At 45.6% G+C, this 16,799-nt stretch overlaps 1 protein-coding gene across 4 annotated transcripts in view; it reads left to right on the forward strand.

The window, feature by feature from the left end:
• The first annotated feature begins 936 nt into the window (after positions 1–936).
• MED14 (mediator complex subunit 14) overlaps positions 937–16,799 on the forward strand; it is a 104,143-nt gene continuing 88,280 nt past the window's right edge. For all 4 annotated transcript variants that reach the window (XM_073616323.1, XM_073616325.1, XM_073616324.1 and 1 more), the window contains exons 1-3: positions 937–1,322; positions 12,631–12,657; positions 14,836–14,941. In XM_073616323.1, coding sequence (XP_073472424.1) covers positions 1,138–1,322; positions 12,631–12,657; positions 14,836–14,941 — 318 coding nt within the window. In that variant the 5' untranslated portion in view covers positions 937–1,137. The remainder of the gene's footprint in view (positions 1,323–12,630; positions 12,658–14,835; positions 14,942–16,799) is intronic.

Consider the following 16,799-nt stretch of genomic DNA (forward strand, 5'->3'; position numbering starts at 1 on the left):
CCCTGTGCTTGCGTGGGTTTCCTCCGGGTACTCTGGATTCCTCCCACACTCCAAACATATGCTGGTAGGTTAATCGGATCCTTTCTAAATTGGCCCTAGTATGTATGAATGTGAGTTAGGGACCTTAGATTGTAAGCTCCTTGAGGGCAGGGACTGATATGAATGTACAATGTATATGTAAAGCGTTGTGTAAACTGATGGCGCTATATAACTGAGATAAAATAAATGGGTTCCTGAGTGCGCTAAGCATAATTGCTGGTGGAATTCCTCCGCCCTGGGCAGCTGAGCTGCAGCATACAGCCTCTCCTTGGCATGAAGGGCTGTGCGCTGCTCTATTCACGTATTTGGTGGTCCTGTAATGGGCATATACAAAACAATAGCCTCACCTGAAGGCAGTGTTATGGTGTGAACAGGGCACCTAGGAAACAATTGCTTTCTATGTTCCCTGGCGTGGAGCCTGCACTGATCAGTGTGCACACAGGGTGTGCCAGGGAACACCCTAACCACCCTATGTGGCACAGATTCCCTATTTAGTCCCCTGATATTTCACCAATGCCCCCTAATTGGGCTCCTTAAAAAAATGTAAAAAATCACATTAAAAGAAACATTGTAAAAAAAATAATAAATGAAAACTACTGACACCATCAGTATACATACACACACGTGTTTGAGCTTTGGGGTGCACACCTATGCCTGTGTGCTATGAACGTGATATAAAAAGCTGGAGATGAAGGGAAGCTCACTATGCAGATTGTAATGACTGTGCTGCTACCCTGTCACACGCTCACACACAGGAGCTCCCAGACTGTGCTGAGACCGTGTGATTCCTAGCAGCTGCTGACGGCTCTCCTATGTCAGCCTACTACCCGAAGCAGCCAATGGCAAGCTAAAACTAGCCGCTTCGCGCATGCGCAGTGCTAACGCGGCGCCTCATCCGGTTTAGTCCCTTCCCCCGCTGCTGCTGGTGCATTCCCTTCCGGTGTGAGAAGGAGGAGGCCGCCCGTGGGGCTCGGGGATCGCACGCATTCGCTTTCTCTTCTGGTAGAATTTACGTAGTGAGGAAAAAAAGGGGAACCCATGCCTTCTCCTGAGGAGCCGTATTGTCTATGAGTCTTAGAGTGTGAGTCTCCGGGCAGAATGCCTCCTGTACAGCTAGAGAGCAATCAGCTGGTGGTGACTGGGGGTCCCACCACTGCCCCTCAGCCTCCTCCCCCGGGGGCAGTAGTCGCCTCAGCCTCGGCCAGCCATGGCTACCGCCTCAGTACACTCATCGACTACCTACTACAGAGGACCTACCAGGAGATCAACGTGCTGGCTGATCTGTAAGTGACTTGTAGTGCTGTCTGTGTATTGATGATGCTCCATTAACACCCAGTCTATCCTTCCCACTGGGACATTCTGCATCTCCAGGGGCAAGGAAACGAATCTTCTGGAAATGCTTGCTGCCTGGCTGTCAGGGCAATGCATTGGCTCAGTACTTCTGAGTCACTGGTCCAGGACAAGAACAGAGATCAGCCATTTGTTAAAGTGTATGTATGGCCAGCACTGATACTGGTTTGGGTAAGGAATGGGTCGGGTCTGTGTGATTTTACTTTCTGGCTAGAAGATATGGCAAGTTGTAAGAGGAAATCTATAAGGCTTCATTCACACGAGTGTACTTACAGTACGACTTCACCCAAAAGGGCAAGTTTTGCTTGTTTGCCATTACCGCCTCCCCTTTCTCTTTAACATTTGGCACTTGGTTTTCTGTTTGGGGAAGTGGGTACCTGCAGGTACCCGTTCCCACTTCCACTCTCATTGCCTAGGTCAGTGATGGTGAATTTTGGCACCCCAGATGTTTTGGAACTACATATCCCATGATGCTCAACTACACTGCAGAGTGCATGAGCATAATGGGAATTGTAGTTCCAAAACATCTGGGTTGCCAAAGTACGCCATCACTGGTCTAGGTGATTTGAGCGCAAGTTCACACCCCCTCCTTTGCCCGCAGTCTTCTGGGTAAGGATGAGCTCAGGCGTGTTCGCAAACAGCTCGTGCAGAGCCTGCCAGGAAGTCGGCACTACGGAGCGCTAATCATAAGCCTGTCTGCCTGTGATTAGCGCGGTGCAGTACCGACTTCCTGGCGGGCTCTGCACGTGCTGTTTGCGAACATCCTTACTTCTGGGACGTATCACAAGGTCCCAGAAGACTGCAGGACCATTCACAATGCGCAGCGAGAAGCCGGCAGTGAAGCTGCAAAGCTTTACAGCTGGTTTTCCATAGTTAAGATGCCGGTGCTATGGACCTGAAGGTCAGGTCAGAGCTGGACCCCTGGACAAGCAAGTGTCCTTGTATTAAAGATCAGCAGCTACAGTGTGTGTAGCTGCTGACTTTGAACCTTTTGAGGGAGACTGAAGCGCCTCTTTAAAGTGGAACTAATGGGATCAATAGTTACCTTCCCTCCAACAGTCCCCATCCCTCTCCAGCATCATCTTCTGTGTGCTGGTCTTCGGCCGTCTTAATTGGCTGACGTGGGATGATTTCACCCCTATGCATGCGCAGTCATCCGAGCACACGGAGATTGGGCCAGCGCTGCACAGGTGTTTCATGCATCTATGCCCGCATGGGGTGCACAGGTGTACCATGCATCCTCATGTGAGCAGTCCCATTCATGTCTGCTGAGACTTTGGGGGAGATTTACTAAAACTGGAGCACACAGAATCTGGTGTAGCTGTGCATGGTAACCAATCAGCTTCTAACTTCAGCTTATTCAGTTAAGCTTTGACAATAAAACCAGAAAGCTGATTAGTTACTATTCACAACTGAATCAGATTCTGTGTGCACCAGTTTTAGTAAATCTCCCCCTCAGCATGGTTGTCACATTGGGAACGAACAGTGTCTGTGTCACATTAGACATGACTGGGGCTGCCTGCATGCAGATGCACAGAACACCTTTTTATCCTTTGCACAGTTGTGCACTTAATGCGGTGCTCCACCCAAAAGGGGAAGCAGAGGCCCTGCCACATTTGGCATGTCATTTTTTTTTTTTTTTTTTTTTTTTTTTGCGGGAGGGGGGCTGGTACCTAATTTTGACAGGTACCCATCTTCCACCTCTGCTCATGCCGCTGCGCGGAAGTTCTCCTCTTCCCCCCCTCCTTCCTTGAAATCTTTTGGGACACATCACATGTCCCAGAAGATTGCCAGGCCACCCCGGCCACAAGCTGTCACAGCCAGGTGCCAACACTTGTAATGCCGGCGCCACGGAGAGGTGAAAGAGAGAAGCGAGGTTTCAGGCAACCGCATTGTGTACTTTCTAAAAGTAGCCAGGTGAGTGTACTTTCTAAAAGTCAGCAGCTACACTTTTTGTAGCTGCGGACTTTTAATAAACACAGAAATGGGTGGAACTCCACTTTAAGTATACCTGTGTGCATGAGGCCTTAATGGGGGAACATCATTTCTAGCATGCCCAGGGAATCCACAGCTTTACACCCAGTTTTGCACGTCCATCATCTTTTCTAAATGAATCGAAAGCTGGTTATGTCTTCTGGATTCTTGCAGCCGGTCCCCTGATGACATGCATGTTCCATGGTGTGTCATCAGGGGGATAGATGCAAGAACCAGGAACAGGCAGCTGGCCCCCTGATGATGCAGCGCATGAGCACATCCTATGGATTGTCCCTGAGCCTCTTGGGATGCATGATGTAAGTATCCCAGGAAGCTGAAAGCAAATAGGGAGGCAGCATCATGCTTGCCTAGGCAAGAAACCTGGAAGTGTCAGGCAGCAGGGGAGTGGGGTGGAAAGGTGTTTTAACTGGAGGAAAGTTCAGAACTAATCTTAGAAAGTCTTATTTTACTAAAAGAGTAGTTGATGCTTGGAATACATTTCCAGCAGAGGTAGAGTCAGTCAACAGTAAGTGGTTCCAAACATTTGTGGGACAAATATGGAAAAACAAAAAAAACACTCCCCAAAAAACAAGAAGAGATCTCCAAAAGTGTGTGTATTATATATAAAACCACGGGCAGACTCGATGGACCACTCAGTCTTTTTTTCTGCTGTCAAATTTCTATGTTTCTATAAAGGGTGAAAGTCCATTTTTAAAGTTAAAGAAAATTCTTTGTTAGGCAATTGACACCAGAACAAATACTTTAAAGGAGATCTGTCTTGAATTATGAAAGCCTTACTGACCACTCCTGAAATTCTGGTTTGTCAGGAGACCAGCAATGGCAGCCACCATATTTGTCTTTTATACTTCTCTTTTGACAGGTCTGCTTTGGAGTCACAGAAATGTTTCCCATGCTAGAATTGATGCTTTTGCCACAGCTAGACCCAGATAGTGTGTATGAGGAATAGTTCTACTCAGTAAATGCAATTTTAGTTCCAGTTTTGGTTTGTTTAGAGAAGATTTTCATCTCTCAAAGACTATAAAGGGGTGTTTTGGACATAGCTATTGCTCAGGAGAGTTTATGCAAACCATACCTTTTGAAAGACTTAAAATATGTTGGGAGTAGTTTTGAAAGCTTTAATGTTTATTGGTGCTGGTAATGCTGTTTGAATTTAGCCTCAGCTAGTCAGTATAGTTGGTGGATTGCTGCAGTGCTTCTCTGAGATGTGGCATCTGGCTGTCTGCATTGATGTTGTCATGGACCAGTGTAGCCTTTTTAGGTGTATTGTATGAAATGTTAATGTGTGTTTGGCTTCATATGCAGGTTTTGTTGTACTGCACTGCATTCATTGATGTTGTGTCCTACGTTTTTATGTGTGTGACATCTGCTTAAAACAAATTATTTATTTCACCCTTCTGTGTCTGTACTGCCATCCTGTCAATTAATTTGTAAACTTCCTTAACTACCTCAATACCAGCATGTTGCACCCTCTTTCTTTTCCAGACCATTTTTAATTTTTCAGTGCTGCGATAGTTTGACAATTATTCAGTCATGCAGCGCTGTACCCAAATACATTTTTATATCATTTGTATATATCAGATGAGGCTTTCTTTTGATGGTATGTAATTGCCACTGTGTTTTTTCCCCCACTATATAAAGGAAAGAAAATACATTTAGGAAAAAAAAAAAATCCTTTTACTCTCCGTTAGAAAACATACCACATATAAAATTCCTAGGACATGACAGACAGCCCCAAAATGACCCTTTTTGGACACCCCACCGTGATCTAATTTTTTTTGCCACCATTTTATTGAACCAAAGAAACATACTGGTATTGAGGTTAAGTCGCATTTAGCCTCTAGGCTCTGTATGCATTTGTGCGACTTGTAGTGTGACCTTGGACACAAAGTCGCATGACGCTTGTTCCTACTGGTTTGAAGTTTTTGATCTACTGATATGCTTGTGTTAGCACTTTCAACTGTACAAGACTATGTGACCTGTACCTTATGTGCATTGTACTATTTCTTGTCTTGTCCTTTGATATCAATAAAAAAGTTTTACCTTTTTTTTTTCAAAGTCGCATCCCACTGATTTCAGTGGAACCTGTTCAAATCTATGCAACTTTTGAAAAGTTGCCCTCAAAATAATCCCACAGCTAAGCATCCCAATTGAGCCGGTATTGTAGGCAATGTGCACTGCTGTATGTTTAGCAATGGAGTTGTTGGGCTATGTTCACACTATTCTAACATGGAACTTGCACGACTTCTGATCCGACTTTGCCCTGCAACTTCATGTCTGACTTTCATGGTATGAATCTTGAGGGGGAACCTCACGTCAAAAAAATGGTGTGGGGTCCCCCAAGACCACACCAGACCAAAGGGTCTGGTATGGATTTTAAGGGAAACCCCCACGCTAAAAAAAAATGGCGTGGTGTGTCGTCCCCCCCCCCCCCCCCCCCCAGGATCCATACCAGACCCTTATCCGAGCATGCAGGTCAGGAAGGGGCGGGGGGTGAGCGAGCAGCCCCTCCTGGACCATACCAGGCCACATGCCTTCAACATGGGGGAGTTGTTGCTTTGGGGCAGGGGGGCTCTGGGCCTCCCACCCCAAACCACCCTGTGCCTATGTTGATGAGGACATGTGCCTCTTCCCAACAACTGTGGGTGGGGGTTGTGGGGGCCTGTGGGCAGGGGGATCCCACCAGATCCAGGCCCCCTCATGTGAATAATTATGGGGTACATTGTACCGCTACCCATTCACCCGCAAAAATTGTAGTGTTACAAAAAAAACAAGAGACAATTTTGGCAAAGTCCATCTTTTAAAAATGAAGACTGTCCTCCGTCGTAGCTCTGTGTCGTCTTCTCCCTCTGCGTCTTCTTCTCCCTCTGCGTCTTCTTCTCCCTCTGCGTCTTCTTCTCCCTCTGCGTCTTCTTCTCCCTCTGCGTCTTCTTCTCCCTCTGCGTCTTCTTCTCCCTCTGCGTCTTCTTCTCCCTCTGCGTCTTCTTCTCCCTCTGCGTCTTCTTCTCCCTCTGCGTCTTCTTCTCCCTCTGCGTCTTCTTCTCCCTCTGCGTCTTCTTCTCCCTCTGCGTCTTCTTCTCCCTCCGATGACTTCTTCCTCCACTGACCCGGTCTTCCTCTGATGCTGCCTCCTGCTGTTTTGTCAGGTCCGGTTTCTGTCATTTCTTATATAGCCATGGGGTGTGGCCATCCAGTGGACGTCACACCGCCTTGTGACCACCCCCCACGGTTGTCGGGAAGAGGCCCCTTCATCAACATGAGGACAAGGTGCTTTGGGGGCGCAGAGCCCCCCTGCCGAAAAGCAAGTACCCCCCCCCCCCTTCTTGACCTGCTGGGCTGCATGCTCAGCTCATGGTATGGTCTTTGGGGGGTGACCCCGTGCCTGTGTGTTTTTTGTTTTTTTGCCGTGGGGTTCCCCCTCAAGATCCATACCAGACTCAAAGGGCCTGATATGGATAAAATCCCCTGAGCACAAGTTGGATCAGTTAACATGACGATTTGACTTGGATGCGACTTCCATTTAAATCAATGGGCTGAAATCGTGCCCAAGTTGGACCAAAGTAGCACAGGAAACATTTTCAAAGTCGGACCGAGACAAGTTGGACCAGTTAAGACGGCTCTCATTGGGAACCATTCATTTTGACTTGCCATGCGACTTGTTCTCTGGAAGTCGGAGCGCATGTCAGACAGTGTGAACCAGCCCTAAGATGAAATCGAAGCAGATCCAGAATCGGTTTCAGTTGTTGATTTATTTAAAAAGATGAAATGTATGATTACGTGGAGCACTCAGGCTGGCAGCCATAGGGGTATCATAAGGAGCCAATCAGATGTTCTGCCAAGAAGAGGGGGCAGTGTGAGCTGAATGTGAAATATTGCTTCTTCTTTGCTGTCCAGTCACAGGCTGGGGGCAGGGAGGTGACCAAGTTTTGTTGTTTAACTGCAGCAAAGAAAAATCAAGTCGCCAGTTTGACTGTGCACAATGGAACAGCTGTGTAAGGCTGCCATACACTGTGGCCTGGACACCCTGCCGGCACACTGTGTTCTTATAGCGACACCCACAGCTGTTGGAATATATAGGTCAGCAGTCGGTGATCACTACATTTTTTTTCTGTATCCTTTCAACAGAAGTTGATCAAACAGTGGACAGAGTAACGCCCATGTCTGATCCATTAATACTCACCTTTCCAGTGTTCTTCCACTGATCTTTCTGCTGCCTCAGCCTGTGAAAATAGTCTGTGCTTCTCAGTATGGGGGAAAATGTCTTCCACACATGACAGTGCTCTGTTCTTGCAGCTAGTCGCTAGGGCCAAGTACTGTCACATAATGAAGAGAGTGACTTCACCTTTAGCATCCATCATCGTCTGACACCTAGGCATTTTTTTAGTGCTGGCTGCTATGGAGGAAGGGGCTGCGAGGAGCACTGGATGGTGGTTGTCATTGTGTCATGGGCTGTGTACACTGACACTTTTTTTCTTAATGCAAGATGGTTTCAAGGACCAGCAGAGCGTGACTTTTAGGCCACATGCACAATTGCTATCAGTTCAGTTTTAATCACTTTATTCACTACGGATACCTAGTTGATCCTGCCAGACCACCTTCTTCCTTGTAAACGGACTATATAAAGCATGGAAACAGATCGTACTTGTGTGGTCAGCTGCCTTTCAGAAGTACAGGATGCCATGCCAACACACGGCATGCCTTAATCTTCAGTAGGCTGTTTACTGGCCACACACCTTTTATATATAATATATAATATCACCCAAATTGTCCTCTCCGCTCTTCTCAAGACCTCCTACTCTCAAGCTCTCTCATCTCCTCCTCTCATGCTCGTCTCCAGGATTTCTCCAGAGCCTCTCCCATCCTCTGGAACTCGCTACCTCCACCTGTCCGGCTTTCCCCTACTCTTGCTACCTCCAGGAGGTCCCTGAAAACTTATCTCTTCAGGAAAGCCTATAACGTCTCTAACTAATCTTTTACCACTTCCATCAGCTCATTCCCCACAGTTACAACCTTTTGTATCACCTGCCCAACCCTATTAGATTGTAAGCTCTTCTGAGCACAGCCCTCTTAATCCTCTTGTATTTTATTGTATTATAACTGTATTGTCTCCCTTTTTATATTGTAAAGCCCTGCGTAAACTGTTGGCGCTATATAAATCCTGTATAATAATAATATAATAATAATATTTCTGACATTATGCATATTCTGAAATTGATGCTTTAACCACTTCAATACCAGGCTCTTACCCCCCTTCCTGCCCAGGCCAATTTTCAGCTTTCTGCGCTGTCGCTGTTTAAATGACAATTGCGTGGTCATGCTACACTGTACCCAAACAACATTTTTATCATTTTTGATCACCTCTGCTTTTTTTATTTTTTGCTAAACAAATGAAAAAAGACCGAAAATTTTGAAAAAAATAAGTTTTGCTTTTGTTTCTGTTTTGTAAATTTTTCTCCTTCACTGATGGGCACTGATAAGGTGGCACCAATGAGCGGGCACTGATGGGCACCGACGATTGGCACTGATATGCAGCACTGATGGGCATTAATAGGCGGCACTGATGGGCATTAATAGGCGGCACTGGGCAATCATGGGTGGCACTGTTAGGCGACACTGGGTGCTGAAAGGCTGCAAAGATGGGTACTTATGGGTGGCACTGATAGGCGGCGCTGCTGGGCACTGATGGGCGGCGCTGCTGGGCACTGATGGGCGGCGCTGCTGGGCACTGATGGGCGGCGCTGCTGGGCACTGATGGGCGGCGCTGCTGGGCACTGATGGGCGGCGCTGCTGGGCACTGATGGGCGGCGCTGCTGGGCACTGATGGGCGGCGCTGCTGGGCGGCGCTGCTGGGCGGCGCTGCTGGGCATCGCTGGTGGCACTGGCAGTGGTAGGCACTGTGAGAGGGCACTGATAGGCAGCTGTCTGGACATTGATTGGCAGCTGTCTTGGCACAGATTTGCATTTCCCTGGTGGTCTGGGGGGGCATACCTGGTGGTTCTAGGCGGGATCCGAGTGGGGGCTGCACTGATAAACAATCAGCACAGACCCCCCCTGTCAGGAGAGTAGCCAATCGGCTCTCCTACTAGCGTCTGTCAGACGCGAGTGAGGAAAAGCTGGTCAACAGCTCTTCCTGTTTACATCGTGATTGGACACGGCTGATGATGTGGTAAAGAGCCTCCGTTGGAGGCTCTTTACCGAGATCGGTGTAGCGGTGTGTCAGACTGACACACCGCACCACTGATCGCCGCGATGCACGCCCCCATGGGCGCACGGCGGCTGTTATCCTGCTGGACGTCGTATGACGCCCAGTCAGGATAACTGAACCTCTGCCAGGCCGTTATTCTGCTATAGGCCGGGCGGGAAGTGGTTAAATCGGGGGTCAGCAACCTCTAGATTGTGGACAGGTGACTGGTAGATCTTGGTCTGGGTTTGCTGACCTGCCATTCCAAAGCATCAAACAGAATTCAATGCAGAGGGACTACTTGTAAAGTTAGAACTGTAAAAGGGAGCAAGAGCCACATAAGCCGATGCCTCCTCTGTAGTGCTGGCTTCTGTCCCATGTAGAGTGATTCCAACTGCACTCAATCTCTTATGCCAGGTAGCTGTCTCCAAAGTGGTGCCAGCAGCAGGAACAAAAAAATCTTCAGGTTAGTGTGAAGCAATACACTGGGCTTGATAGTATTGGGCTGCTTTCATACTGATGTGCTGCGATTTACCCACACCGTGGGTGCAGTGTACCTGCAGCTTTCCTGCGGTTTTGCTGCACTTAGCCATAGATTTCTATTATATCCTGCTGTTTTACCATCCCCAACTTTACATGTTAACGAGCCCTAAGGTGCCGCTGCTGAATGCAACTAAGGGCTCATTCAAGTGCTGCTCCTCTGTAAAGCGATCCGAGTGTGTGTTATTAGGTGGTGAGGAGGCGATATGTTGCCTTCTCACCACCTGATTTAAACCCATGATTGCTGTGCAATACAGATGTTTGCGACGCGGTAGTGCTGCAGTTAGAGGTTTAAATAGGGTGCGAGGAGGTGACACTGTGTCTGGTGATCTTTGACTTGTCCCGTGTTCTTCAGGTAGATCTCCACCTATTTAAGTTTGCCTACCCCTGCTTCAAATGATGTACACCCAAACTGGTGTTCTGGTTTCTACATATGTCTGCTTATATTTGTTTGGCATTAACTTTGACATGGTTCTGGCTTACTGCTTCAGTTGGAAGAAGCTGTACAATGACTGTGTTATTCTGCTTGGCAATCCAAAGACCATCTTTTATCAAAGTACAGGGGAAAGTAAAAAGTTACAGCAGGCCAAATCAAAATCTTTGAACATTTCATGAAAAACTGCGGTATCAAGCGTTTGTGGCATTGCATAGTTTTTCAAGTACATGTAATGTGTTTTGGACTGGTCTTCAACTCCTCATTGGATGTGGTTGATTAGCTGTAATTTTTCGCAGGCATGTTCTAGTGCTTACTATTGTGCCACATTGGAATTGCACTTTTAACCCCTTCCCGTCGAGTGTACGCAGATATGCGGCCTCGGCTTTCGGGGGATTTTACTGGGATGATGCCCGCAGCTGCAGGCATCATCCCGGTACTGTTTTTTTAGAGCGGGCGATCGGCTATCCAGGGATAACAACCGATGCAGCTAAAAGTCGCTCGATTGTTATCCTGGAGGAGCGGGAGGGGCCTCCTGCCGCTCTTCCCGGGCCTCCCGTCCCACCGGGAGACCAGGGAAGGCTAGAGAGAGACTGGCACAAAGCCGGAATTGGCTTCGTTCCAGTCTCCTGAATGTAAACACGGAAGCGACGTTATGACATCACTTCATGTTTACTCGGCTGCCAATGGCACTGTTTTTGGCGATCTGAATAATTTGAAGTGCAAAGGAGGGATTGGAGGTTTTTTAGATCCCCGATCCCTCCATAAAGAGTACCTGTCACCACCTATTACTGTCACAAGAGATGTTTACATTCCTTGTGATAGCAATAAAAGTGATCAAATTATTATTTTTTTTAAAAACACAATTTAATGATATAAAAATAAATAAAATATTGGGTATCGCCGCGATCATCAGAGCGAGAGCAATAATTCTAGCACTAGACCTCCTCTGTAACTCTAACCTGGTAACCGTAAAAAAAATTGCCTATGGAGATTTTTAGATACTATAGTTTGTCGCCATTCCACGAGTGCGTGCAATTATAAAGCGTGACATGTTTGGTATCTATTTACTCGGTGTAACATCATCTTTCACATTATACAAAAAAATTAGGCTAACTTTACTGTTTCTTTTTTTTTTAAATTCATGAAAGTGTCCCTTTTCCCAAAAAGTTGCATTTAAAACACTGCTGCACAAATACTGTGTGACATAAAATATTGCAACAATCGCCATTTTATTCTCTAGGGTGTCTGCTAAAAAAATATATATAATGTTTGGGGGTGCCAAGTAATTTTCTAGCAAAAAATGTGGATTTTAACGTGTAAACACCAAATGTTAGGCTTAGGCATGAAGGGGTTAAACCGGTTAAAAACGTTTTTCAATCTTAAAGAAGAACAAAAAGCAAACATTTTGTGTTTTTTTTTTTTTTTTTTTGTCCCTTTGGGAGATTTACCTTCACTTCTCGTTCTATACCTAGAACAGTAGATCAGAGGCAATCTCTCCAAAGGGAGGGGAATTCCTGGTTGTCACCAGAATTGGTATCCCCATTGGATGAGAGTTCCCCTTTATTACTGTTCTGATGTCAAATCAAAATTTGACTTTTTTACTTTTGGTGATATTAGTAAAATGCCATCTGGGGCACAGACGGCCGTAAAGACAGGACAGATGTTCTAATACTACTTCACTCTATCCAACCTAAAAAAAATAAAAACCCTTTTAGCCACCAACATCCTAACAACTAATGACATTGTTGGTTGATTAGGAGGATGTTGGGGTCACATTAGCTGGGTGAGGGAGAAAAAGTGAGGGAGAAGAGAAACAAGTCAATACCAGTGTGCAAAGGAAGGGAGAATACAGTGAATTACCTCTATCATTGGGTGTCCTACGTGTTTGGCTGTTGCTATGTTATTAAGCACTATTTGTTTTTAAAATTTTAGACGAGGATGACTTGAAATTGTGAATAGTTTTAAACTGAACTTTGACTAAAGAAAAGATGAGAAACACTGATGTATAGTACTTTTACATGCAGTGATGTTAATATACATTTTGTTGAATTTATTTTGCTCTTGAACAACTGTTTCTATTTTGTTTCCTTAGGCTTCCAAGAAAGACAGACATGGAAAGGTGAGACTTGATACAAAAGTAACGTTTTTTCCCTGAAGCATCATACAAGTTTTTACTATATATTTCTCAAACTTTACTTATTTGTGCACCATAATCAAGCCCCACACACTCATTCTGCCAGCATCATTTAAAGCAATATTAAGACCACACAGAAGTTTTTTTTATCTTGGTGCATAGACTGCATTAAGATAAAAAAAACCTTCAGCCTTTACAACTTCTTTAAGGTTTGACCTCATATTACATAGTCCATAGGTTGCACTTGATGGACTTGTGTCTTTTTTCGACCTCGCCTACTATGTAACTATATATGCAACATGGTTTTGGTAAATCTGAAAACCAAAATCTGCAGAAAATCTAATAGTGTGTATGGGGCCTTAAGCAAGCCATAGATTACGCAATTTTCTTTCTCTCAACCATGGGTTGAGGGAAAGAAAATCGCTTGATTCCCCCATCAACACAGTCGGGGTTGATGGGGGAATTCCTCCCACTGCATTTCCCCTGCAGTCTCCTGGAGGTTTCCCCGCCATCAGAATACAATGATCACTGCTGGGCAGCAATTCCTGCTAGCAGCGATCGCACAAGTAAAACTTGACAGGCTGGTTGTACTGAAGTTGATTGATAGAATGTCCTCAGCACAAACAGCTTGGCCATAGATCGATATTTGGCTGGTTTAGCAGGAACTTGGCGAACTTGGATCCGCCTATGGCCGGCCTTAGGGTGGCTGCACTCTGTGTAGGAGCAATTGGACACCTTTTGGATAGCCACATGCACTCTGTGGAGAGGGTAATGTTGGCTGCGTTAACAGCAGTGGTGGCCTGTCCATTGAGGGCTCACGGGCACCGCCCCCTCTTTCCAGCCACCCCCCCTAATGCATAGCATGAATCTATCCGTGGCCGCTGCTGCCACCCCCGATTCAGGCATCTGGACCCTTTTCGAATGCCGGGCGTCTAAATTCCAACAGCAGGCGTGTTTTTTTTAAGCACCTGATTAAAGCCATAGGCTCTAATAGGCTTCAAAAAAGGTGGACTGGTGGCGCAGAGCATTGCGTTTGCAGTCCACGCAGATGTGTTAGAAAAGCAAATGAATATTTGCTTTTCTAACACTGAACCGTCTCCCTGCCAATCAGGTAGCGTGGGTCTAATACCTGATTGGCTGAAGCCAGAGGCGCTCCAATTGGATGCCTAGCAAAACGAAACAACATAGGAGGGGGAAGCATAGAGGACACAGAAGCCATTCCACAGCTTCCCACCGTCACCCTTTGCCTGACCCGCCACTAAGTTGGGGTAAGTTACGGGTAGACAGCGAGCGGGTGGGAGTCACAGTGGAGGCATTTGATGGGGCACAAGTGGCTGCAAAGTAGCTCAAAAAAAGCTCAAAAACTTTTGTTCCAGCTTTTTGTCTGGTTTCTACAGTGGTTAAGAAATTACTCTCTAGGAGGGCTTGTGAAAAAAAAACAAAAAAAACGCTTATGCTCAAAAAAGCTCAAAGAAGCTTGAAGAAGCTTAATAAAAAGGTGCATAAGAGCACAAAAACACACAAGCTTCTTCAAGCTGAATTAAAAGCTCAAATGCCTGTGAGGCTCCATTCACACTAGCGCGTTTTTTGATGCATTTTGCATTTTGCAGAAATGCACGGGAATTTTTTAACATGGGTTCCTATGGAACATGTTCACATCAATGCCTTTTTGTTTCTCTGCATTTTTGGAAAGGGTCAGGGACTTTTTTTCATGCAAAATGCAGCGTTTTGCATGTAATAGAATTCAATGGACAAGCATCAAAAACGCAAGTGCACCGTTTTTGCCGTTTTTTTTTTTTTTTTTAGACTGTAAAAAAAACTGTAAAAAAAAAAAAAAAAAACGCAAATCGCGGCAAAAACGCTGCTCAAAAACGTGGCAAGCATGAAAAAAAAACCTCCAAAAACGCCCAAAAGCAACATGCATAGGTGTGAATCGAGCCTAAAAGCAGCTTTTTTTTGAGCTGCAGTGTGCATAAGTCCTGTGATAGTCCCACCAGTATATTTATGACTAGTTGTCACTGGTTAAACACTGATATAAGTGATGGGTTTGGGTTAGGTATCCTTGTTAAATAAATTACCCTATTAAGTAGTCACTTGTATCTCTCACACGTTTGCATTTCTCTAGTCATGGAAAAATACAGTTGCGTTTACTTTAAATTACAGAAAGATTGAAATAGTGCAATTTGCAAGCCGTACCCGACAACTCTTCGTTAGACTCTTAGCACTGGTGAAATGGGCAAACAATGCGGGTAAAGTGGAGAAGTGCGCGGTAAGTTGTATGCATTTTATACCAATTAATTTTTCTCTCATTCTTCACTTTTCCCCTAAAGTTCTAGTGTAAGATGTAGTTGTCCAAAAAAAAATTGTCAAATGATGACTGTAGAAAGATTATACATTTTGGACAGTGTAAGCTGTAAAACATTGTTTCATAGTTTGCAGACTTGTTACTGATATTATGAATCAAATGTTAACACAGCTTGTTGCAGATTGTACCACCCTCTCCTAGGTGGTGGTGTCCCCGTTTTCATCTTGCACGCACAGAATACATGGCGAGCGGGCTAGTTATAGGCTCTTGCTTAGATATTTAACCACTTGCTTACTGGGCACTTAAACGCCCTTCCTGCCCAGACGAATTTTCAGCTTTCAGCGCTGTCAATCTTTGAATGACAATTGCGTGGTCATGCTACAGTTTTCCCAAATTAAATTTTTATCATTTTTTTCACATAGAGATTTCTTCTGGTGGTATTTAATTGCTTGTTTTATTTTTTGCTAAATAAAAACAAAGAGGGACCGAAATTTTGAAAAAAAACTGTTTCATAGTTTGTTATAAAATTTTGAAAACAGGTAATTTTTCTCCTTCACTGATGTGCGCTGATGGGCGACACAGATAGGCGGCACTGATAGGCAGCACTGATGGGCGGGGTGGCGCTGATGGGCTGGTACTGAAAGGTGGCACTGATAGGCAGCACTGATCTGTGGCACTGATTATTAGACAATGATGGGCATTGATGGGTGGCACTGTGGGCACTGATAGGTGGCACTGGTGGGTACTGATATGTGGCACAGTGGGCACTGGCAGGTGAAACTGGTGGGCACAGCCGCAGCTTTCTGAGTGAGGGACTGATGTCCCACTGACAGAAGCTGGTGATCTGCTTTTTTTTCCCCTCACGCTGACAGCATGGAGAAAAAAAAAAAAACTGTTTACCGAGCTTCTGTTTACATCACGTGATCAGCCGTCATTGGCTGACAGCTAATCACGTGGTAAGGGGCCGGGATCGACCCCTTACTCGGTTCTATGATCAGCCAAGTCTCATAGATTCATGATCACAGAGCCCACCGCGCATACTGTGCTTGCTCGGGAGGACATCCTCTTGGTAATTAAGGCCCGCGCTGCAGCCGTCTTTCGGCTATAGCGCGGGCGCCAAGTAGTTAACACACCTATGGTTGTGGCACTTGAGCAACTGTTTTTTATCCTCTACAAAAATAGTCACTCGCTTAGACAACCCATATCCAAACCTATTGCAGACGACACTGCTGGGTCTTGGATGATTTTATGTGGAAATTTGTGTGCAGATTTTGTTTATCTGCTATACAGAAACCGTAACAGCCCTTCTGTGATGTACTATGTTGAAATTAAACCACTCCTTAAGTGGATGTAAACCCACTCTCAGCCTTTCTAAACTACCGCCATAGTTGTTATCTATAAGGATATACATGCCTCCTCCATGTATCCTTACCTGTCAAATGTCTCCCCTCTGTCTGTTATGAGACCTGAAAAACTGCAGATTCTGTGGGTGGGTCTGTTGTCTGGAGCTCGGTGGGTGGAGTCATGATGTCAGACTCCCCGCCCACCTCTACACACCCCTTATCCACATGCATTTTCTCCTGTGTATTTCTTACACTGAACTTCTGCTATGATCTCTAACATCCAGTCAAAACCCAGAAAAGTCACCACATGACTAATGCATGCCCAATCATGCTGAGGTGTGGAGCAGCCAATCCTGGGAGAGCTGGAGAAGAAAGGAGGAGGGGATCTGAAATACACAAAATGTCTCTTTCAGGCTCATGCATGAGATATGTAAATCACTGGTCACTCACAGCAAGGGAGAGAAACAGACTCCTTTTTA

This window comes from Aquarana catesbeiana, linkage group LG02 (assembly GCF_042186555.1).
Source record: "Aquarana catesbeiana isolate 2022-GZ linkage group LG02, ASM4218655v1, whole genome shotgun sequence".
In the NCBI taxonomy this organism is placed as follows: Eukaryota; Metazoa; Chordata; class Amphibia; order Anura; family Ranidae; genus Aquarana; species Aquarana catesbeiana.